General features: G+C 27.4%; 1 protein-coding gene across 1 annotated transcript; it reads left to right on the top strand.

Moving 5' to 3' along the window:
• Positions 1-1335: 1335 nt before the first annotated feature.
• LOC112593688 (zinc finger MYM-type protein 1-like) lies at positions 1336-6476 on the top strand. The gene is made up of 3 exons (XM_025338194.1): positions 1336-2725; positions 2819-3485; positions 6410-6476. Exons 1-3 carry the CDS (start codon positions 1336-1338, stop codon positions 6474-6476), a joined length of 2124 nt encoding a protein of 707 aa, XP_025193979.1.
• The last annotated feature ends 14705 nt before the right edge of the window (positions 6477-21181 follow it).

Genomic DNA, 21181 nt, shown 5'->3' with positions numbered 1-21181 from the left:
CGTCATTTAAAACCAATCCTATGGACGTAGGTTAGACATACCACATATAATAGTGTTTCGATAAACAGTTGTAAAAAGGTTGTGTAACAATTATTTACGGTCTAATTATAAATTGTAGGACGTTATACGGAATAACAGACCACACGTCGCAATAATCTATGACCTAAGAAAATCTACGTATCTTGCCTATACCATAACATGTGTTATTCGCATAGATAACTAATAAAATACAAGTTTGTTCGACGATGATTAGTTTTCACAAAGATACTAGATTTTTTTCTTATTCAATTTGCGAATTCTAGTACACAGGTAACTAGCAAACTGATTTGATTTAGAATTATATTTCACAATATTAGAATACCGTTATCGTATTAATGTATAGGCATAGGCGCCAACTCCACGGGGGCAAAGGGGGCGATCGCCCCCGTGCATTGATTTAACGGGGACAAAAGTATTATTTCGCCCCCGTTGTGTACAATAATAATTATTTGGTTAAAATACCAGATTATGACATGAAAATATTCATTAGAACATCGACGATTGTATAATTATATAAAACTTAAATATGATCATCGATAATAATTATAAATACTAAAATACTATAGATCGCTCACTACTATTTGGTTTTATATTTGGTCTAAAAATACATCTGTAATTTCAATTATTCCCGAAATGTATAGACAGAACTGATTTTATTACTTTTATAGTATAATACTATTAATACTAGGTATTTAAAAATAAAAACATGCATGATATTATCGTATATCATAAATTTACATTTAATCTAAAAGTTTTCAATTCAAATAATATTATTTATAAATTATAAGCAAATATATTTATAGTTTTTACAATGATATACATGTATGTATGCACCAACTAGTCGACACATAGTCGACTAGATAGAAATTCATTGTGGCGACACAGTAACGCAACGGCAAATGGACCGTGGTGATATACGTGTTAACTTAGTGATCCATAGTATTTCCTTTTTTGTATTGATTATTCTAGAGTATAATACCAATACCTATTTAATTATTTTATTATTGTTAGTTATTACTGTTCTTACGAAGTGTACTATTCGAAGATTATAACAATAAGCCATTAAGGTAAGTTTATTATAAATCATATTAGAACAAATGCAATTTAGCGCCTACGCCGTTTTTCCACATTTTTACGTACGCGCCTATCTAGTTTTTGTTAAAAATAGTTATGACAAAATCAGATTTTAAAATAAATTTTAATATTTAATTTTTTAATCATAACTTTTTAAAACTTTTGTAGGGCATTACAATTTTACAAATAATAATAAAAGTAATTCTTCAACAAATAACAATCATGTCTATGTGGAAATATATACAAAAAAAAAATATCGAACATGACTCAAACTTAATTAACAACCAAATTAATTCTAATAGTAGTTCAACTTCAAGCGTTAATGTAAATTATGACGATCAAATTAATTCTGAAAATAATTTATCTACATCGACTACATCAGATTTTTCAAAACAAAAAAAAAGAACATTTTTAACATCTTGGTTAAACAAATATGACTGGTTAGAATATGATCAAATTAATGATAAAGCTTTTTGCAAATTATGTAAATCTATGAGTAGTAATAGCAATAATAATGTTTCTGTATTTATCTCAGAGGGCTTTAATAATTGGAAAAAAGCGGTGGAAAGGTTTAATATGCATGAACGTTCAGAATTGCATAAAACAAATATTGTTAAAAGTTCTTTTATTAAGACAAATGCTAATGTATATGCTCAAATTTCGGATAGTCATAAAAAATCTATGGAAGAATCAAGATTTGCTTTTGATAAAATATTATCTTCAATAGTGTTTTTGGCAAAACAAGGCGTAGCAATAAGAGGGCATACTGATGAATCTGCAAATTTCAATCAGTTATTAAAACTTCGATCAGAAGATTCGACTGAATTAAAAAACTGGTTAGGTAGAACTACTTATAAATGGATTTCCCACGATATAACAAATGAAATTCTTAGTATACTTTCAAGAGAAGTCATTAGAAACATTATTAAAAAAATTAAAGAGAATACATTTTATGCTATTTTATTAGACGAAACTAGTGATATTACAGTGAAAGAACAAATTTCATTTTGTTTAAGAACAGTGGACAAAGAATCATTTGAAATTGAAGAATATTTTATAGGATTTTATGAAACACCCAAAACTGATTCTAATACTCTATTCAATATTTTAAAAGATATTCTGTGTAGATTAGAGTTGAATATTCATAATATTAGAGGACAATGTTTTGATGGTGCTAGCAATGTTTCTGGAGTTCACAAAGGATTACAAGCTAGAACTAAAGAAATTGAACCTAGAGCATTGTTTGTTCATTGTCAAGCTCATTCTTTAAATCTTGTTACCCAAGATAGTATGCGAAATGTAGAAAAAGCTAGAGATATACTAAATTTTATAAGAGAATTAATTACATTTATCAAACAATCACCCAAGAGGCTATCTTGGTTTAAAATGTTACAAATAGAAGAGAACGTGACTGCTCTAAGACCATTTTGTCCAACCAGGTGGACGTTACGATATTCTTCTTTATTATCTGTTATAGAAAACTATAATGAACTAATGACATTTTTGTCGGATTTTTCAAAAACAGAAAATAACGATGCAGGATCTAAAGCAAAAGGATTTTTAAAACAATTAAAATCTTCAGATACTTACATAATGCTTAAAATATTAATTAGTATTTTTAAACATATGGAAACAACAAATACAATATTACAAAGTAAATCTTTATATTTTAAACTTTCCGTACAAATTTTGAATACTTTGGAAGATACTATTTCAAGTATGAGAGATACATTTAATATTTTATGGAAATCTATAAAAAACGAATGGTCAGATTTAAAATTAGATCCACCAAAAGAATCTAGAAAACGAAAAATGCCTCTTAAATATGATGACAGTACTACCGAGTCCTTTTTATTTACACCTGAAAGTAAATATAATAAAATATATAAAGAAATTATTGATCATATACTATCTGGTTTACAATTAAGATTTAATTCTGAAGTTCGAATTTTTTTAAGTGATGTTGAAATGTTTTTTGTTGATCCAAGTATATCACCACAATTAATTTGCAAATTTTATAAAGATGATTTAAATATTGATAAACTAAAACTGCACAGAGACATGTTTCATGATATAATTAAAGGCCAAGGCTTAAATGTATCATCATTTTCAGATGTTTTAAATATTGCTAAAGATAAACCACACTTGGTCATTCATTTAACCGAGCTAAGAAAATGCATACAATTGATATTGACAGTACCAGTCACAACGTGTACTACTGAAAGATCTTTTTCTATGTTAAGAAGATTGAAAAATTATATGAGAAGTACTATGACACAAAAACGTTTGAATGATTTGGCGGTTCTCAATTGCCACAAAACAATTGTAGAATCTTTGGACTTATGCAAAATAGGAAATACTTTTATAAATAAGTGTTCAATAAGAAAAAATACTTTCGCATCAAAATAAATATATAATGTATATATTATAATATAACGTATTGTACAATAAAAAAATTATATTTTCTATATTTTCATGTAAATAATTTAAAAGAAATAAAACCAACAAAGAAAATTAAAATAATATATATGCATAATATTTTATTTTGTACCCTATAGGAGTATTAAAAAAGAGTTAAGGGACATTCAGATAATTACCCCTCCCGATCAGTAAACTATAGAATTTTTTTTCCGATTAACAGAAGAGTTTGCCCCCGCGCTAATATCTAAAAGTCGGCGCCTATGTGTATAGGTGTACTTATAATGTGTATTATACTATATAATATACAGATATCTATACACAATATTATACATTAATAAAACTTTTACTCAGTCATTTGATATTAATGTCAAATACTTTATTTATTATCTTTTTACTTAGATTAAAAACAAAAATAATAAAACTTTTACGAAATATATATATGAGTACATGGAAGGGAAATTAATTTTTAAAATACTTCTGACGCATTAGACCTGTTTGATATAATGTTACTTACTTCTCCAATTTCAAAACATTCCACTTATTGGTATATACTAATATACTACTCGATTATAAAGGTCGATAGGAAATGATATACTAATTTTTGAGATGTAATTGGTAATTACATTATAAAATTGTTTATTCATTTATTTTTAAGAAGTTCAATGTATGTAAAATTGGATTTATAATATTCCATAAAGTGATTAATAAGAAGGATTAAACCATAGATATAGTCACAGAGTAGAATATTTAGAATGCTAGGATCAAAAGGGATTATTATTAAAGTAAATTTGGTAAAAGCAGTTTATGCAATCGATTTTAAAATTAAATTCTACACAGATGTTGATATAGTGTTGGTACACCTTTAAAACACTTATAGACATAAAAATATTACATGTTAATATTTGATGGTGTTCAACCTTGTATTACGTATACAGGATAAAGATTGTTCAATCAATTAAGTTTAGGTAAGATGTCGATCAAATGACGTACGCTGCAAATTTTGCATAATTTTATTGTCAATAATTGTTCTTCTATTTCGTGATAACCAACCAACTGTTTAATTAAATTAAAATATATTTTAATATTTTTAATAATGTATTTCCAATGATGTTTACGACCAATCAATGTTATAATTGATCGAACGAGCTCGAGGTGAATTCCCAACCGTAAATCTCACAATTAGTGAATCATGCTTACACCGATAAGCCAATTTATTTTAGTATGACTAATTAAAATAATGAAATTTAATTTGATATGGAATTAAAAAATATAAAATGATATTATTTAATACAAACTAAAAAAAGCACTTACTCGACTATAAAATATGTTAGTTTTTTTTTGTTGGGTAGAAAGTTAATTGTAGGTATCTACAATAAGCTAGTGCGTAACTATATCTTCCAATAAAACTAATCGAATCTTATCATACTATAAGCCACTGTAAGGTACATAAAATCTCAATGCACATTTATTTGTTGCAAGTTTTATTTTAACTAAATTAATTTACTTTCAATATATTGTTGAATCGTAGAAAAAAACCAGTAAATAATGTTTATATTGAAATATATACAAAATTGAAAACATGATGTACCTAATATTACGGTAATTCTATATTTATGTATTCGATTTTATTGAACGTGTGAATCATATTTATGTGTAAACATATACTAACTAAATTTTTTTATGTATTTTACTTTTATCTAACACAATAACGTACAAAATTGGCATTCTTAATTTTTTTTAATAAATATTGTATTAATGTTCAGTTTAAATTTCAAGCATTTAAAGTGTAATCTTAATTATTATTTTAATGTATATGAAGCTGACACTACGGAAGACTTTACAAAATATAAAAGCTACCTAATTATTATTGTGTTGTTGTTGAACCTCTTTAAAAATTTGTTATAAATGCAAGCATTGTTTTCTATTCATTTAAAATAATTCTTTACTATTAAACTGTATTGTTGAAAAAAAGCGTACCTAAGTTTTGGACGCTTATATATAAATATTATAAATATCTTAATAACGATATGTTGTTTAACGGTCTGTTGATTGTAATTAGTAAGTGATGAATTTCGTGATGTGTGCATTCCAGCCTGTATGGATAATACCGCGTAAATCACGTGGGAAGATTTATCGTTTAACGATACCAAGTTCCTATCTGGTCAACATTCAAACTATATTATTGTGCGTATATTATATTAAAGATTATATTCGTCACGTTTATAATTTCATATTTTTGTACTGTTTTAAACTCAGTGGTATGGCAAAAAAAGAATTTTTTTTTTTGAAGGATCTTAAACTTCCTTAAGTTTGGTATAAGTAATTTTTATATTATATTAGTAAAAAAAAAAAAAGTTGTCTCTCTTTTATATTTATCGTATAGTTTATTTATTAATAGTTGTTACAACAAGAAGTGTATAGGAACATTTTAAATATTGTGAAAATCAGGTGTTAGCAAATTTATGTATACATAATTTATAATATTTATATACATGAATATATTGCTATTAATATATATTTAAATATTTTGAAAATATCGAAAAATAATCTCTGTAAAAGTTTCAAATCTTCATGGCAAATTTTTTTGAATAACAAAAAAATAACTAAAATTGATATATTTTATTCTAATTTTCTATCAGAAATTTTAAAATAAACATGCACAAAAAACTCATACATCGTCGTAAAATCATTACAATCATTGATCCACTTAGGATCAAAAATTAATCACAAGCTAATGGGCGATTTCTTACTTAATTTCATTTTATTGTTATCACATATAACAAAATTATGCACTATATGTGTGTAGATTCAATTAGCTTTAAAATTTAAATAAAATTTAAAAATCAACTAACTTTTTATCATTATTTTTTTTTAGGAGGGGGAAAGATATTCCAGGATATTTACTATCATGTTTAGTAGAAATTATAAATGGAAAAGATTGAGTATAGCAATGAATTCGTAAATTATAATTATAATTTTCAATATTTTTTATACTTAACCAAACTACTAAACTTAAGTACCTCAAATACTAAGCACTTAAAAATAATATATAGGTTTATATGAGTTATTTATAATTAGGTCAATAAAATTAAATGTGCAATAATACTTAGAACACAGAACACAATTTTAAGTATTTCAATTGAGATCTATTAAAAATGTGTAGACACATTATTACATTCAATAATGTTAGAATCACGCATGTCGGTGTTCAAAAACTATTCTAAAAGATCGACCATACCTACTTTATAATTATACACAACCCTAGGTATTTGAGTTTATATTATTACTGGTAAGTGGTAACACCTACAGCAAGATAAAATTATACTTAAAATTGTATACCAAATTACATAATTGAAACAACATTAATTGTTTTTACAGATAATGCGTTTTGATTTCAAAATATTAACTTGTGTATATTATGTATTTACAGTGCAAATTGCTTCAAATATTAATATTTTGCAATACAATTCACGTAATAACAAGTTATTTTTCCTAGAATTTTAATCTGTTCGATTTATGGTTATATTTCAAGATTTATGATATAGTTACTGTAAGACATAAATATAAAATATAATATTTCATTCAATATTCTCCATCATAATTCATTAAATTTATATTATAATAGTCCATGAAAATTCATTATTGTATAATATTATGATATTTTCGTATTGATATCATTTTATAATATTTTATACTTTTATAGTATCAAACGATTTTTTATTTATTTATTTATTTTTTTTTTTTGATTGATTATTGAAGTTAATACTTTAAACAGATCATAAGTTTTGCTTTTCAAGTGTACTTATAAAATATACTTACTTTGGAAAATATTTAAAATATTTAAATATGTATCGGAATAATACTCGGTAAAAAACGTAAGTACTCGAGTACAAGTATATATGTTCAAAAATTATTTGAAAATAATTTTAAATATATTATATTTTTTTTTAAATCAAATTTTTTCCTATAATTTCAAACAAAGTTATATGGTATTTTTCTTATTATACATTCGTTTTGTCGAGAATTGTTTAGCTAAATATTTTCACAATAAGCTACCAATCATTCTTACCTTCTTATTACAAAGTTATTGTCCTTTTCCATTTCAAGAAATTCTCTAAGACACGTTTTAAATCGGAATCGATATCGTGAATTTTGAACGATTAAAATCATATAATAATTCATTGATTTTAAAATCAATGAATAAATATTGAAGTATCTAATAAATTTTAAATATATTTAAAATAAATATAACACCAGTCACTTGTTTTGTTAAAATTTTATTTTAAATACGCGTGAACATTTTAAAATGACAAAATGACAACCAATAAAGAAATAAGTAGGCCGTATCTCAGTATTTGTTGCAGTTTTTGGTTAACAGTAAAATATTATGTAAATAATAAGGTATACATATTATATTATATTATATAGATGCGAAGTAGCGAAGTGTTTACCAACCGCAGAGTACATAAATAACTAAAATGTCCATAATTGTTTTCTTTTTAACATTCTAATCGGAGTGAAGCGACGAACAAGATATCATTAAATTATAAAAAGACATTTTTTTTAACGTTCCACAACATAATGATGGTGTGCTTATAATGTTATTAACTGTGTACCTGCCGCCCGAATACTTAAACCATAAAATGGTGTGCCGGAAAATTTTTATAAAGTTAAAGTTGTTCACACATAATAATATGTGTTTTATTAGGAAAAACGCAATCGTGAAATTTTAAACACGTTAACCACAAGTCATAAAACTATTAAACAACATACATAAATATAAATTGAATAAAATATTTGAAATATTAAGTGTAGTTATAGCTCTATAATTATTATATTATAATATTTAATCGTCATATTATATATCGTTATATATTTGGACAATATTCGAGGATTATCACTGCAGGAGCTGTGATCTTAGAAAAAATAAAACTGGTTTTTAAGCTAGCCCTTTATATTGACGAATTATAATATTATCATATTTATTAAGAAATTATGTTGCAAAACATATTTTGAATGAAATTTATCGGTCGACTGGATCCGAATGTCGTGTTTCAATACGTAGAACAAGTTAAATATTAAATTACATGTTAATTATTTAAAACGTATTTATTTATATTTTATTTAATTTTAATCAAAACGAAACTAGATGCTTTATCTTCCGACACCATACAATAATATAGTATAAGCATGTTGCCTATTTCTTTTTTTCTTTTTTTTTTTTGTTCCCTATTCATAGTCGTTAATTGCAATCACGTTGAGAACTTCCTCTGATTACATTAGTATTTCTATCATCTAAAACCATAACGACTTTACGCCGTGGCCGAAACAAAAATTATTGTATTCTATTTGTGTATATCTATAGGTACTTAAAATCTCCCGTACATTAATTTTCCAACAAAAATATTGTATCAATATCTAAAGACCTTCAAGCAGTTGAACACATTAATATAATAATTGATTTTACGAATAATACTACGTACCGCATACAATACTATGCTAGTATATGCGAATACAATTAAATAATTGTATAACTTAGTTAATAGTTACGCAATTATATTATAAAATGTTTACATTCTACCTAGTAATTTGTTGTATCTACATTTATACAGTGGCTTGAGCATTATTTTTTTACGTAAGAATAAGACGTTAATCAATCATGATTTGATTATTTTTTGCTTAAAATTTTAAAATTATGAAAATTAGTATTACGTCTGGGTTATATGTTGCCTTTCTTATAGTAAAAAATAGCCACTGTAAGTATAGTAAATAAATAAAATATTATTTTAATTGTTTTGAAAGTTTTGTTTCGAGAACTCGGATTATTACCATCAGTATCTAATGTTTATTATATAATATGTATAGATATAATTTAAAAAATTAGAGTTTTTGAATTCCACCAAATTTAATAATTTTCCACGTGAACAATAAACATTAATTTGAATATTTAAATTTACAGAACATAATATGTCGTTTTAACGTTATTTTTCGCTGTGATTACTGATTTTACACCACAAATTAGTTTATTGTGTAAATTTTCAAAAAAATATTTTAAGCACATTTTAGTCAATTGTTTTTTTACAGTGTCTACTTGTCCTATCTGTGTAAAATTATGACCATCGAACAATAATTTTAGTTAATTATAAAATTGTTATTGGCATAGATGAATGATGGTCATTATCTTACATATTATTATAATATAAAAGTTAGTCATGTGACACTGTGACCTATACATACCACAAATAGATTCACAGAATATGCCCATCTGAACGTGATATAAATTTATATTTCAGGCCTGCTTAATCAAATCTAGAGTAATACGGCATCAAAATACACCCCCAATCCCATACGGAACAGCCATAAACAATGCATTATTATTAAGTATATCTGTATTTACCTAAACGTACACATATCAAGTTAAAAATATTTAAAAAAAAAAAAAAAACTGTAACTAATGACCTTTGCAGCCGATGAGATCAACAAAAAAATAATAAATATATTTTATTTACGTAACTTTCTTTTTTAATAATTCGTAAATGCATATAAAATAATATTTTAAGTTAACTGTATGTATAATAAAACATAGGATAATATTTTTAACAATTAATTTGTCTAGTAGATGATATTTTCAGTTTAATAAGATATATATATTTTTATTAAATTGTATCGAAATCAATAAATACTGTTAGGTTAATGTCTATAATCGCTAGATAATGGGCTAGTTAAATAATAGTAGCGCGCTGCACCTAATCAAGGAAAATATGCGCCTTGAAGGTAACTGAGGGCAGGTGTACCTAAACTTCTCGTTTCTTGCAAGCGTGTCAGTGGGCCAAATTATGCAGGTAGGTTAAACTGCTAGGAATTCGTATAATATCTGTGTATAAATCTTAATTTTTTCACACTTGTATAATGCATTTTAAAAATGTGTTATAATTATAACAACAATAATTATAATTATTGTTATAGTTACTATAACAATTAAAATCAAATAATGTTTATCATCTACAGTAAATACGTAGGCTTAGGGCGCATAGGTGAACATTTGGTTGAATTTCCAGGGTAACTAGAATAATCAAAATACAAAATATGACAGAAATAATACAATTTCTAAAATAAAGTATCAATTTTGAGGGTAATTAAAATGTCTGAGAAGTTGCACCTCTTAATTTCTGCTATTTTATTTTAAACATTCCCTTAAATTATATCAGTTAAATCTTTTCAGATATATTATGCACGTAATTATAAAAATAACTAATAAAACACAAATTATAATACATTGTCTTGAAAATTAACAAAAGTTCTTGGATCGATTTTTAAATTGTTAAAAATATATTTTATTATAACATAAATTATTCTAATGTTTTTAGTTGCTTATTCAAAAACTTTAACATTTTATACAGACAGTTTTCATAATTAAAAACTAAAAAAAAATGATTGTTATCATCAATTTAGATTACTTGACGGTATCTAATAATTAAAGCTGAAGGACAAAATTGTAATTCTTCAATGTTAGCTCAAATTACACAGTAGTTTTAAAGTAATGGTTATAATTATTTTATTATTGTTTTAAATATTTTTTTTTCTTAATTTCATTATTTTATAATTGTTATAAGAAAATAAATTATTAGATAGGTTTTATAAAATTAATCATGAATTAGTGTATAACCTACGCATTTGGATAAATTATAAGAGTACACCTATATAATAATTCAGAATATAAAACTACTTTTATAAATAACATAATACGTGTACTTATTTTATTTGGTTAACAAATTATTATACGAATACCTTGAGTAGAAACAAAACAAATAACAAGTTTAATTTATAGGACGTAGTTCATTCGCCACAATAACAAAGATGCAATATCAGAAGTCAGAACACATGCTTCCTTTTAATAATATTATACATTATAGTTTGAGCATCTTCAAACAATCGCACCCACATTTTCGTTAATATTGTCGTAGGCATATGTAGTTTTTTGGTCTCGTTGGTATTCATCAGGTATCTTCTAAAAACACAATTCGTCGACCAACGTGTTCAACTGTTTAAGCGTACTTTTACAACAAATTACTAACCTAACTGCGTGTTCTAAGTGCAGAAAGTGTAGTAACTTGTGAAAATAACCAAAAGAACCAACAACATCCTCGTAAAAAATAGGTTATAGTTTTTAATATGTTCATAATAACTTTAAATTAAATTGTAATTATTCAAAATTTGTTTAGGTGCTCAAAAAGTATTAAAAAATAGTTGGGGGGTTATAAAATAATTATACATCGCTCTTTATATTTCAACTGTAGTTTGGAATCAGTTTATCGTATATGACCAGAAAGACTAGTACAGCGATGGATTGAATATATAAGTGTCATGAACAAAGTGCGTAGATCACAGATTAATAATTATTTGTGTAGTGTACCATGAATCATATTTTTAGTTAAAAATATACTCTATACTATATTTTATTGTTTACGTCAAGAAAGTTTTTGTTTAAAGGATCTAGAACACTTTAATTATTTTTAATTCTGTTAACATGGTTTGATTAATATTTGATCGTTCGAGGTTTTTAATCAAACGTCGTACGTTTAATTGTTTTTTTTATATATTTTACACGTCTCTACTAGATTCCAATAACGCGTATTCGCTAATGTAATAAGGATCAATAATCTGCAATGTGCTCCTACATATATTATGATATTATAAATACGAATTACTAATAAATATTCGTTGGACGCGATGCCGTGTAAGAGATGGTACGGTAACATGGCCGTTATATTTCCCGCGAGGTTAATGCAGATTTTATGGACATCTTGACACACACTACATACAAAACGCTGTTGTCACTATGAACATTTTTTTTTCGATTTATGTTTTAGGTTAGCATACACATACATACACTAATGTATAGTAATATGTGTATAAATCTAATTAGAATACATCTGCATTCTTCATGTAAGTAACAAAAAAAAAACGCGTGAAACTATTGTTGTCTCGTTAAAAAATGCCATCATGCATATGACACGTTGAATACTATATTATACAAACACACGTCCGGGATATTACAATAGGTAGGTAAATGTGGAAGTGCCGTAGTAGTATAATTTGAGAACGGGTGTCTTCTCGTCATAAACATTAGACTGCAGATGGTGTAATAATAGCTTCTGCATTTATTGTTCTGCTAAGTTTTTTATTCGATATGCGTGATAGGAGGCATACAGTATTGAGTATAGTAGCATAATATAACTTTTCATTTGGAAATATTTTGCAAAAATAAAAAAAATTGTTGATTTTTTCATGCATTACTTAAAATGTATTATATGAAAGCGAAAATTTTAATTTTTAACCGTTTACTAAAAGTAATTTTTAGTAAAAAGTAAACTGAGAATTTATATTACAAATTATATTATATTATAGTTATTGTTTTATACATACACATTACACATATTATATAATTTATTATATTTGTTTATTTAAAAGTATTGAAATTTATAAAACAAGCTTAAGATTTATTAAGATTTCACTACACCGTCTACCATTAGGGATAAACTCCTTGTTTTGATTGACAAGAATATCTTAAAAATAACAATAATATAATATTAAATAATAATAATGTGATTACCTAATAATAAATAAACATTGTATAGCTTATTGTGTTCAAAGTAATTACACTTTATAGTATTGATGAAATTATCTTACACATTTAATTTATTGAGAAATAACCATATCTTCAATAACAACTTAAAAATTTAAAGGTTGGTTATTTTTTTAAGTTTTGATTTTTAGATAGCAATACATTTTCTATTCAAATCAAACAATATTATAATTACGGTTAATATTTATACTGTAGATGTGTATTTCGCAATAATTATTATCCTAGATAAATATTCAAATCAATTTTTTTTTCTTTGTCCTTTATAGATACAAAGACTACTGGACTGTTTTCATTTTTCAATAAAAGTAAAGTTATATAGTTGAGACTTATAGAATCAAAAAATACTGGATAGATTTTGACTATTCGAGATTTAAGATGATATATTTTATCTATTTATAATAATTATTATTATTATTTTTTTTTTTTGTAGCAGGTATGGCTTAACCAATATTAATAAAATACTGAAATCATTACCAAATATTATTAATTAATTATTCTTACAATCAGCTGTTTGTAATAAAAAAAAAAAGAAAGATACTTATTCATATCCGCTGCAAGTGAATTTATTATTTCGATCTTATTTATGTCCGGAAAACTCCAGATAACACAGTAGCTATAGCCTATAGTATAGATACTAAGTATTTACGTATCTATTACTCTACGTTTAAATCTGTTGTGGTGCTATGTCAATGTCATAGCTATTTCCATTTACAAATTTGTTTTAATTAGAACGATACCAAAAAATTATTACAGAATTTTAATGTTTTCCACTATCTTCTCGCGATAAAAATCCAACGCAAATATCATACTACAGCGTCGCCTACAGCTATTATTGATTCCGATATCAACACGTTTAGATACGTAATTTAGGTACCACGATTAGAAAACGGCACATTAGCTATTTATTATACCGCGCCGGTGTGTCGAACCCTACCATAGGTTCACCCAAAACACGTCAAGATCTGCGTGCACATCCGGCTTACAGTTTTATCCTCTAAAATTTTGATGTGAAATAAAAAAAAAATTCTCGAAAAAATAACGTCGTGGGTCATTGACGATTTCTCCGGCTATCACCGGACGCTGCAGCAGTTTCGCCGGCACGACTTCACGGCGGTTGCCGCGGAAATAAAGACATTTTATATTTTATTAACAAAATCGTTGTTGTCTATACGATTATAGTATTATATGTATTGTCAAATCGAAGTGTGTTCTCCGAACGAACGATTTGGGCGGCTGTGCTGCGTCGACCGTTGGACGCGATTGTGTCGATGCGCAGGGGGGGGAGGATGTCGTAATTTTGAACCCACGGTGTACCCACCTATGCAACTTAAGAGAAATATACGGCCGTAGTCATATAATTATAATTGCACACACTCGTTTGACGGACCGTGCACAGATTATAGGGTACTTTTAATCGGCGCGTGTATAACATGTGTGTCCGTCGAACGCCTTTGACGGACTCGCCGGATTCGCGCCGACCGCAGACAGACCTGCGCCGACCGACGACGCGTGCTGTTTGTAGCGTGGTAATCGTTGTAGGTATAATAATAATAAAATTATATTCGCGGGTTTTCATCTTTCGTAATAACTAATAAGCGGCGTCTGACGACGACGAAGACCACCTATCCTACCGCATTATAATAACGACGATAATAATTACAATAATATTATAATAACATAGGTACACGCGCCGTTATCGCGGTACACGTACAAAACCGAATTGCCGGCCAGAGCGTAATGACATATCACGTGTGCGGCGCTCCGCTCGGCGATTATCACGATTTTTTACTGTAGAAATCGTCTGCGCGAGATCATAATATATAAACACGCCGGCCCGGCGACGACTTGAGTTCTTAAAAATATCTGTTATTTACCTATTTTTTTTTTTTTTTTGCCGTTTGTCCGTGTAGAGAAGTCGTTACGTAAGCATGCGTCGGCACACGCGTATTTCATTCAAAGCTGATCTTTCACGCATACATCATTATAATATAATATTATATACTAGATTATAATACGCTCGGTTACCGCACTTTGACGATACGCGCATAGAAACAAAAAAAATATAAATAATTAAATAGTGTCTCTCGGCCGTTGCTCGATGAAGCTTTGTAATGTATTATTATTTCGCTGTTCCGTGGCACCGTAGAGATGGTAATATCGTTGTGTCGTACTCGGCCGATGAGAACGGAAAACACACCACTGTAGCGTGATCGAATCGGGTTTATTATTCCCTGTTGATGTGGTCAAATTAAATATTACCTAATACGACGCGTTATTGAAAAAAAAGAAGAGATTTTTCGTTTCTCGTCTGTTGCCGTGCACGTTAACCCTTGTTCTTACGTCGTCATTTTCACCGTTCGCCTCACCTCTGTTTTACATATCTAAAGTGATTTTAAGAACACTTAATTTTAATTCTTTTCTGTAGTCTATTGTGTAATGGGTTTTGTATACAACGAATGTACACATACAAGCATGCGTAGTACTTCTGCCTCAATATGGAAATGGTATACTAATAAACGCATGGTACAAACCTATGTAATATTAATTATTGTTGATTAATAATAATATGAAAGTTACAGTCATATATTATATTGCTTTGGGTTATAAACTGTGTGCAATATTTATTACATTCTACAGCGTGTGTGAATATTGTGTACCTATAACAAATTATAACTTATACGATGTTAAAAGAAAAAAAGCCGATATCATGAATATATATGTTTTTATAACATAGAATTCGTGTCTATAAAATGAAATACCAATAAAAAAAAAAAAAAAAATGTAATTAATCATAACCAAGTAAAATAGTACTTATTTACTATTTTTTCTGTGAAGTTAAAAATTTAAAAATTTTCTGGCATTTTCATTTTTTAACTATAAGTATTTTGAAGTTATTTACTGCCTAGACCAACAGTTTTCAAACTTTCTATGTAGGTAACTAGGCAACACCTATTTTGAAAATGTTCACGTACTACTTGACCTAAAAATCTTTTTTTATTTACTGCTTTTCAAAAATCAAAAAATATTTAATGACAATAATAATTATTATAGTTTTCTTTTATAAGCAAAACTTTTTTCACGTGTTATAGGTCAAGAACCGTTGCCTTTGAGACACGTTATTGTTTTAATTGAATCGCGTGAACAACTCAATAAAATAAAAATAAACACTACTCCATGGCAATAACACGTGACATAATAATAATATATTACATCACAATATGTTGTTTTTAGAACTTCGATAAGTAAAAGAATAGCTGTACCGGTCTTAAAAAAAAAAACCCGTTTATCTTGGAGATCCGACAATAAAAAAAAGATGCTCGAAAGACGTTGTTCCTCTACATTAACTGATCGACGATATTATCGTGCTATATCAACGCATTACATTTTAAACGGCACTACACATTATATCATAATATTATGTGATACATAACATTAGGTATATCATATTATTAACATAATGTTATTATCGCATTGATAGTACCTAAGTAGGGTACGTATAATATAGATAAGTGCAGCGTCTGACGTTACTGCGGAATAGCTTTTACGTCGTTGACGAGATCCAGGAAATATTGCGTTTACACTTACCCGAAGCTATGTCGTTCGTATAATAATAATATTATATTACACGCTCGTCTTGTGTTATGGTTGCGTGACATTCTTATTTGTACACGATTACCCGAACGGTGCGAAATTATGCGCTGGAAAATTATTTCACACGCGTTTGATAATGTTGCATGTTAACATAATATAATATTTTAGAGAAATAATAAAGATTCATTTTTTCCTCACCTCGATGATTCAGTAATGCACTGGTTGTAAACGTACACGAGTGCACTATTTTAAATATATTCTTAAAATCATGAAGTCATGCATACTCTAGGACCTAGAGTCTAGGTCCTAATTAGGAAATGGTTGTCCCGTTTGGTTTCAAGAACGGTGTGATAGTACATAATATTAACACTACACATGTCATATTATTGTTATAATTGTCTGCCCGAATATAGAATATTAGAATTATGATGGTCGTTTAGGCGGATCCTAACTTTTTTTTTAACTGAAAATGGATGTAATATTATACCCTTTGGGCGAGTTTTGTAATACCATTGAATAAATAAAATAGATCATTTGAGCAAGTATAATCAACTATAAGTTGTCGATTGGCTCAATATACATTATTGTATTGGCTTTCACGCGTTTTTAATACCTATAGCTACAACGGCTGTGTAATAGTAATTATTTGTGGCTGTCATGTTACAGGTATACCATGTTATAATTAATTTATTATAATATTTGAAAGCGTTGTACCATTATCAACAACTTTAAACAGTGATTGGCAATTGTTTTGAATTATGGGATCGCATTCAAAAATTAAACATGATTCGTGGACCATATCAGACAAAAATTAAAAATATTTAGTCTCATTTTAGACATTCATATTTATTTTGTAAAAATATTACAATTTAGTAATTATAAATAAGATTTGTTTATTTGATTTAGTGTATTTCAAATCGTATAGTTTTACAAATCAAACAAACTAACTTAAAAAAAAAAAAAAATATTCTTAAGCTAATAGTTTTAAGTCAGTTCAAAATAGAAGAAAAATATTGACAATTCAACATTATAATTTTCCGGTTCAAAGAGTACACTACTCTTCATAAAAGTTCGCCAAAATGTGAAGTGTTGACATTTTCGGACGAAGACAATATTCAACTGTTGTTATTTGTGTATCTAATAAAATTTAAAGTGCACACTTTTACTATTGTATAAACCGTATTTTTACTATAAATTTGGTATTTTAGTCGAGGATTAATGAACTTGCATTTTATCGTTAAAATGTGTAAACATTGCACACATATCGTATAATTGATGTATTTATGTGTATTTCTCAACTATGTCTTTTTAATGACATTTCGTAGATAACTCATACTACAACTGATATATGTGAGGCATACATTTATAATATAATATAGTCGATAATACGTTATTACGTAGATATATCTATATATAGTGTATAAACTGTGTTATGTTTTGAATGTGTTTTGCTCGATTATTAAAACGGACCGTATAATTTTCGTACTTAGATAAAAGCTATAATATATTATAATACGTATAACTGCTGTTAGTTCTTACCATATTGAAATAGAACAGTCACCGCAAAGTAAATTATACTCGAAACGTACTGTAATTTATCTGATTTCGAACGGTGTATATCATTTTACTATTTACCTTGAAAAAGATATATTTTAACACCGAAACTACAACGCGTGGATCAAAACTAATAGTTATTTCCTTGGGATACGTATTATGTTATATACTATCAAATTAAATATCACCTTTTAATGAGAAATAGATACGTACACAATTATATTTTGCTGTGAATATATTTTACAAATTGTAAAATGTACGTGTAAGATAGTATGATAATATATAGCTGCACAATATCGTGACGAATATTGTTATTTTTTACTTCTTTAAATCGTCAGTTTGAAGTAAACGTGAATTAATTGTATTTTTATTCGTTTTAAATAGATACGCGCGTTATTTTCAATGCGGACACTTGTTATTTCTACGAATCCCTAACCTAACCTAACCTAACCTAGTAACACGCACGTAAATGTGTTCTATGTATCTATATTATTATTTATGCTTTAACTGTGTTTTTTTTTAAGACCCCGTTCAAAAAAAAAAAAAATTAAAAATTACCATTAGATTTGATTGCGTTGATATTTAAATAAATTGTGTTTACAATTACACAATACTATTTTTATTGTGTTGTATCTCAGATTATCCAGACTTTAATTTTATTATATCCCCTCACCACTAATAAATTCTCACTATTTGCGTTGTTTCTTTGATAAAGTTTAGAAAATTATGGATTGTATAATCTATACTTCACTAGTTATGTATAAGTTCGAAATTTAACTAATTTAAATTTGTATAGTAATTATGATATAAGTATCATTGTGATTTAAATTTGGGTTGACTTCGTGTCCCAAAAAGTTTGGTGTAGATGCTAAACGAATGTATAGATTTTAACAGAATGTAGTTAATATTAATGCTCATATTATTACTATGAATGTTTAAATAATTTATTGTTGAGTTTCATTTATTTAATAAATTAGTACTATTGATACCATCAATATTGATTATCAATTACTAATTAACATTATATATTTATATGTATATTGTAATTACTATTGTTGATTACCTATAGTTTTAATTTCTATTTTTGAACAAGCGATAAATAACTACTTTAAATCTGAAACATTAAATGTTCTCTATAAAGCGTTTAAATTGGCTGAGTTTTAAATTTGAATATTTAAACCATTAGTTTATTTTTTTGTTTCATTATAAAATGGATTTTTGCCGTACTCCCGCGAGCTCAATAGGTTGTCGGTTAAAATCTTGATTCTGTTTTTGTACCCCATCAATTATTTAGTATTTATTTAATATTTTGGTTTTATGTTTGTTTTTACGAATATATACTTACGATGGATAATATACACAGTTGTAAATTATAAGCTATAATGAACACATGTTTGTTATTATACAAGTAATAATACTTCTCGATTTTGTAAAACGATGAATAAATGTATAATTAATATAAAATGTAAACAATAAAATTACCTATAGTAAGTATATACCTTCAAATGTTTTTTATATAAAAGACATAATATATTTAAAAATGTTATTTACTATTTGAGTAGATAGTCTGCTAAGTGCTGAGTGCATTTAACACAATTATTTTTTAACAAAAAAGAATTAACATATCTAGTTAATATTATGTACCTATAGGTTTTAACATACGACGTGCATAACAACAATCTTTTTATATTTTGGTTATCAAAATATTTTGTTCAACAAGTTAAATATTTTTCTTTTAACTTTAAAATTAATAATTATTGATATATTTTACTGTATTATTTTTTTTGGCAGTGGTTAAGCCTCCTCCCCGAAAACAAAGAAAACATACAAACGCATAACGAAAACAGTGTACATAACTTCAAGCTATATGTTTTAAAGCTACCTATGTTTGACGTTTATATTTCGGATGATAATCGTATTACAATAACAACGTGTCGTATTACCGGAAAAATTATTTTATTAATCGTATTGCCGTTGTACACAAGTTACCTGAGGCGCATATTATAAATTATACACACTGTGTGTAGTACACATACCGATACTTGGGGTCAAATGTCGTCAGTATCAGCAGCAGTAGAAATGTAATATAACTGCGCCTCTGCCCTTTTCCTCCTTCTCTCCAGAGGGAAAAGCCGCCATAGTCGTTTATAGTTTATACCCTCCGTATACACTAAGTAATTTCGATGAAATTTTTTTTTAGTTTTGGACCGTTTTGTGGTTGTCGCTAAAGTGTTTCCTCAGACCATACATAATTATACACGTTATACATACAATATTTCTCATATATTATATCTATATTATTGGTCACCGCTGTCACTCGCTCTCATACCTTATATTAGTACTGACAAAAAGTATAAACAACACGACGGTAATTCCCGTAAAAGTGATGATTTCGTTTTGGACGCCTCGGGGAGGTGGCACTAGCGGTTAAGCTGACCTTGTTTGAAAGAGATAGTGAACGTATTATATATATATTCTTTCATACACACACACGCGCGCGCGCGCTCACAATCATCATTGAATTCGAATTCTCTCTCTCGAGCATTTATTACTTATATAGCTACACACACACACACACATATGTGTATTTATATATAAACGTCAGATGATTTTAAAACGTGTGTGCCTACCTACCTAAATGCATACGACAGTGTTGCAGTAGAAGCGGTGACGACGAGGGGCAATTATTATCAATGGTAGGTAGGTAGGTAAGTAAAACCGGCTAGCATAATATCATTATGCGTACTGTATCGGTGAACAAGTAGGAGAAATTTTGAGCGACGAGTGACCTACAAACGAGTCATAGAACCGATGAACCGCCGCGACGACGATAATAATTTATTATTATTATATTAT

Source organism: Melanaphis sacchari, unplaced genomic scaffold (assembly GCF_002803265.2).
Source record: "Melanaphis sacchari strain LSU unplaced genomic scaffold, SCAv2.0 Contig20_pilon_pilon, whole genome shotgun sequence".
Taxonomy (NCBI): domain Eukaryota; kingdom Metazoa; phylum Arthropoda; class Insecta; order Hemiptera; family Aphididae; genus Melanaphis; species Melanaphis sacchari.
This window is presented reverse-complemented; position numbering and strand designations above follow the sequence as displayed.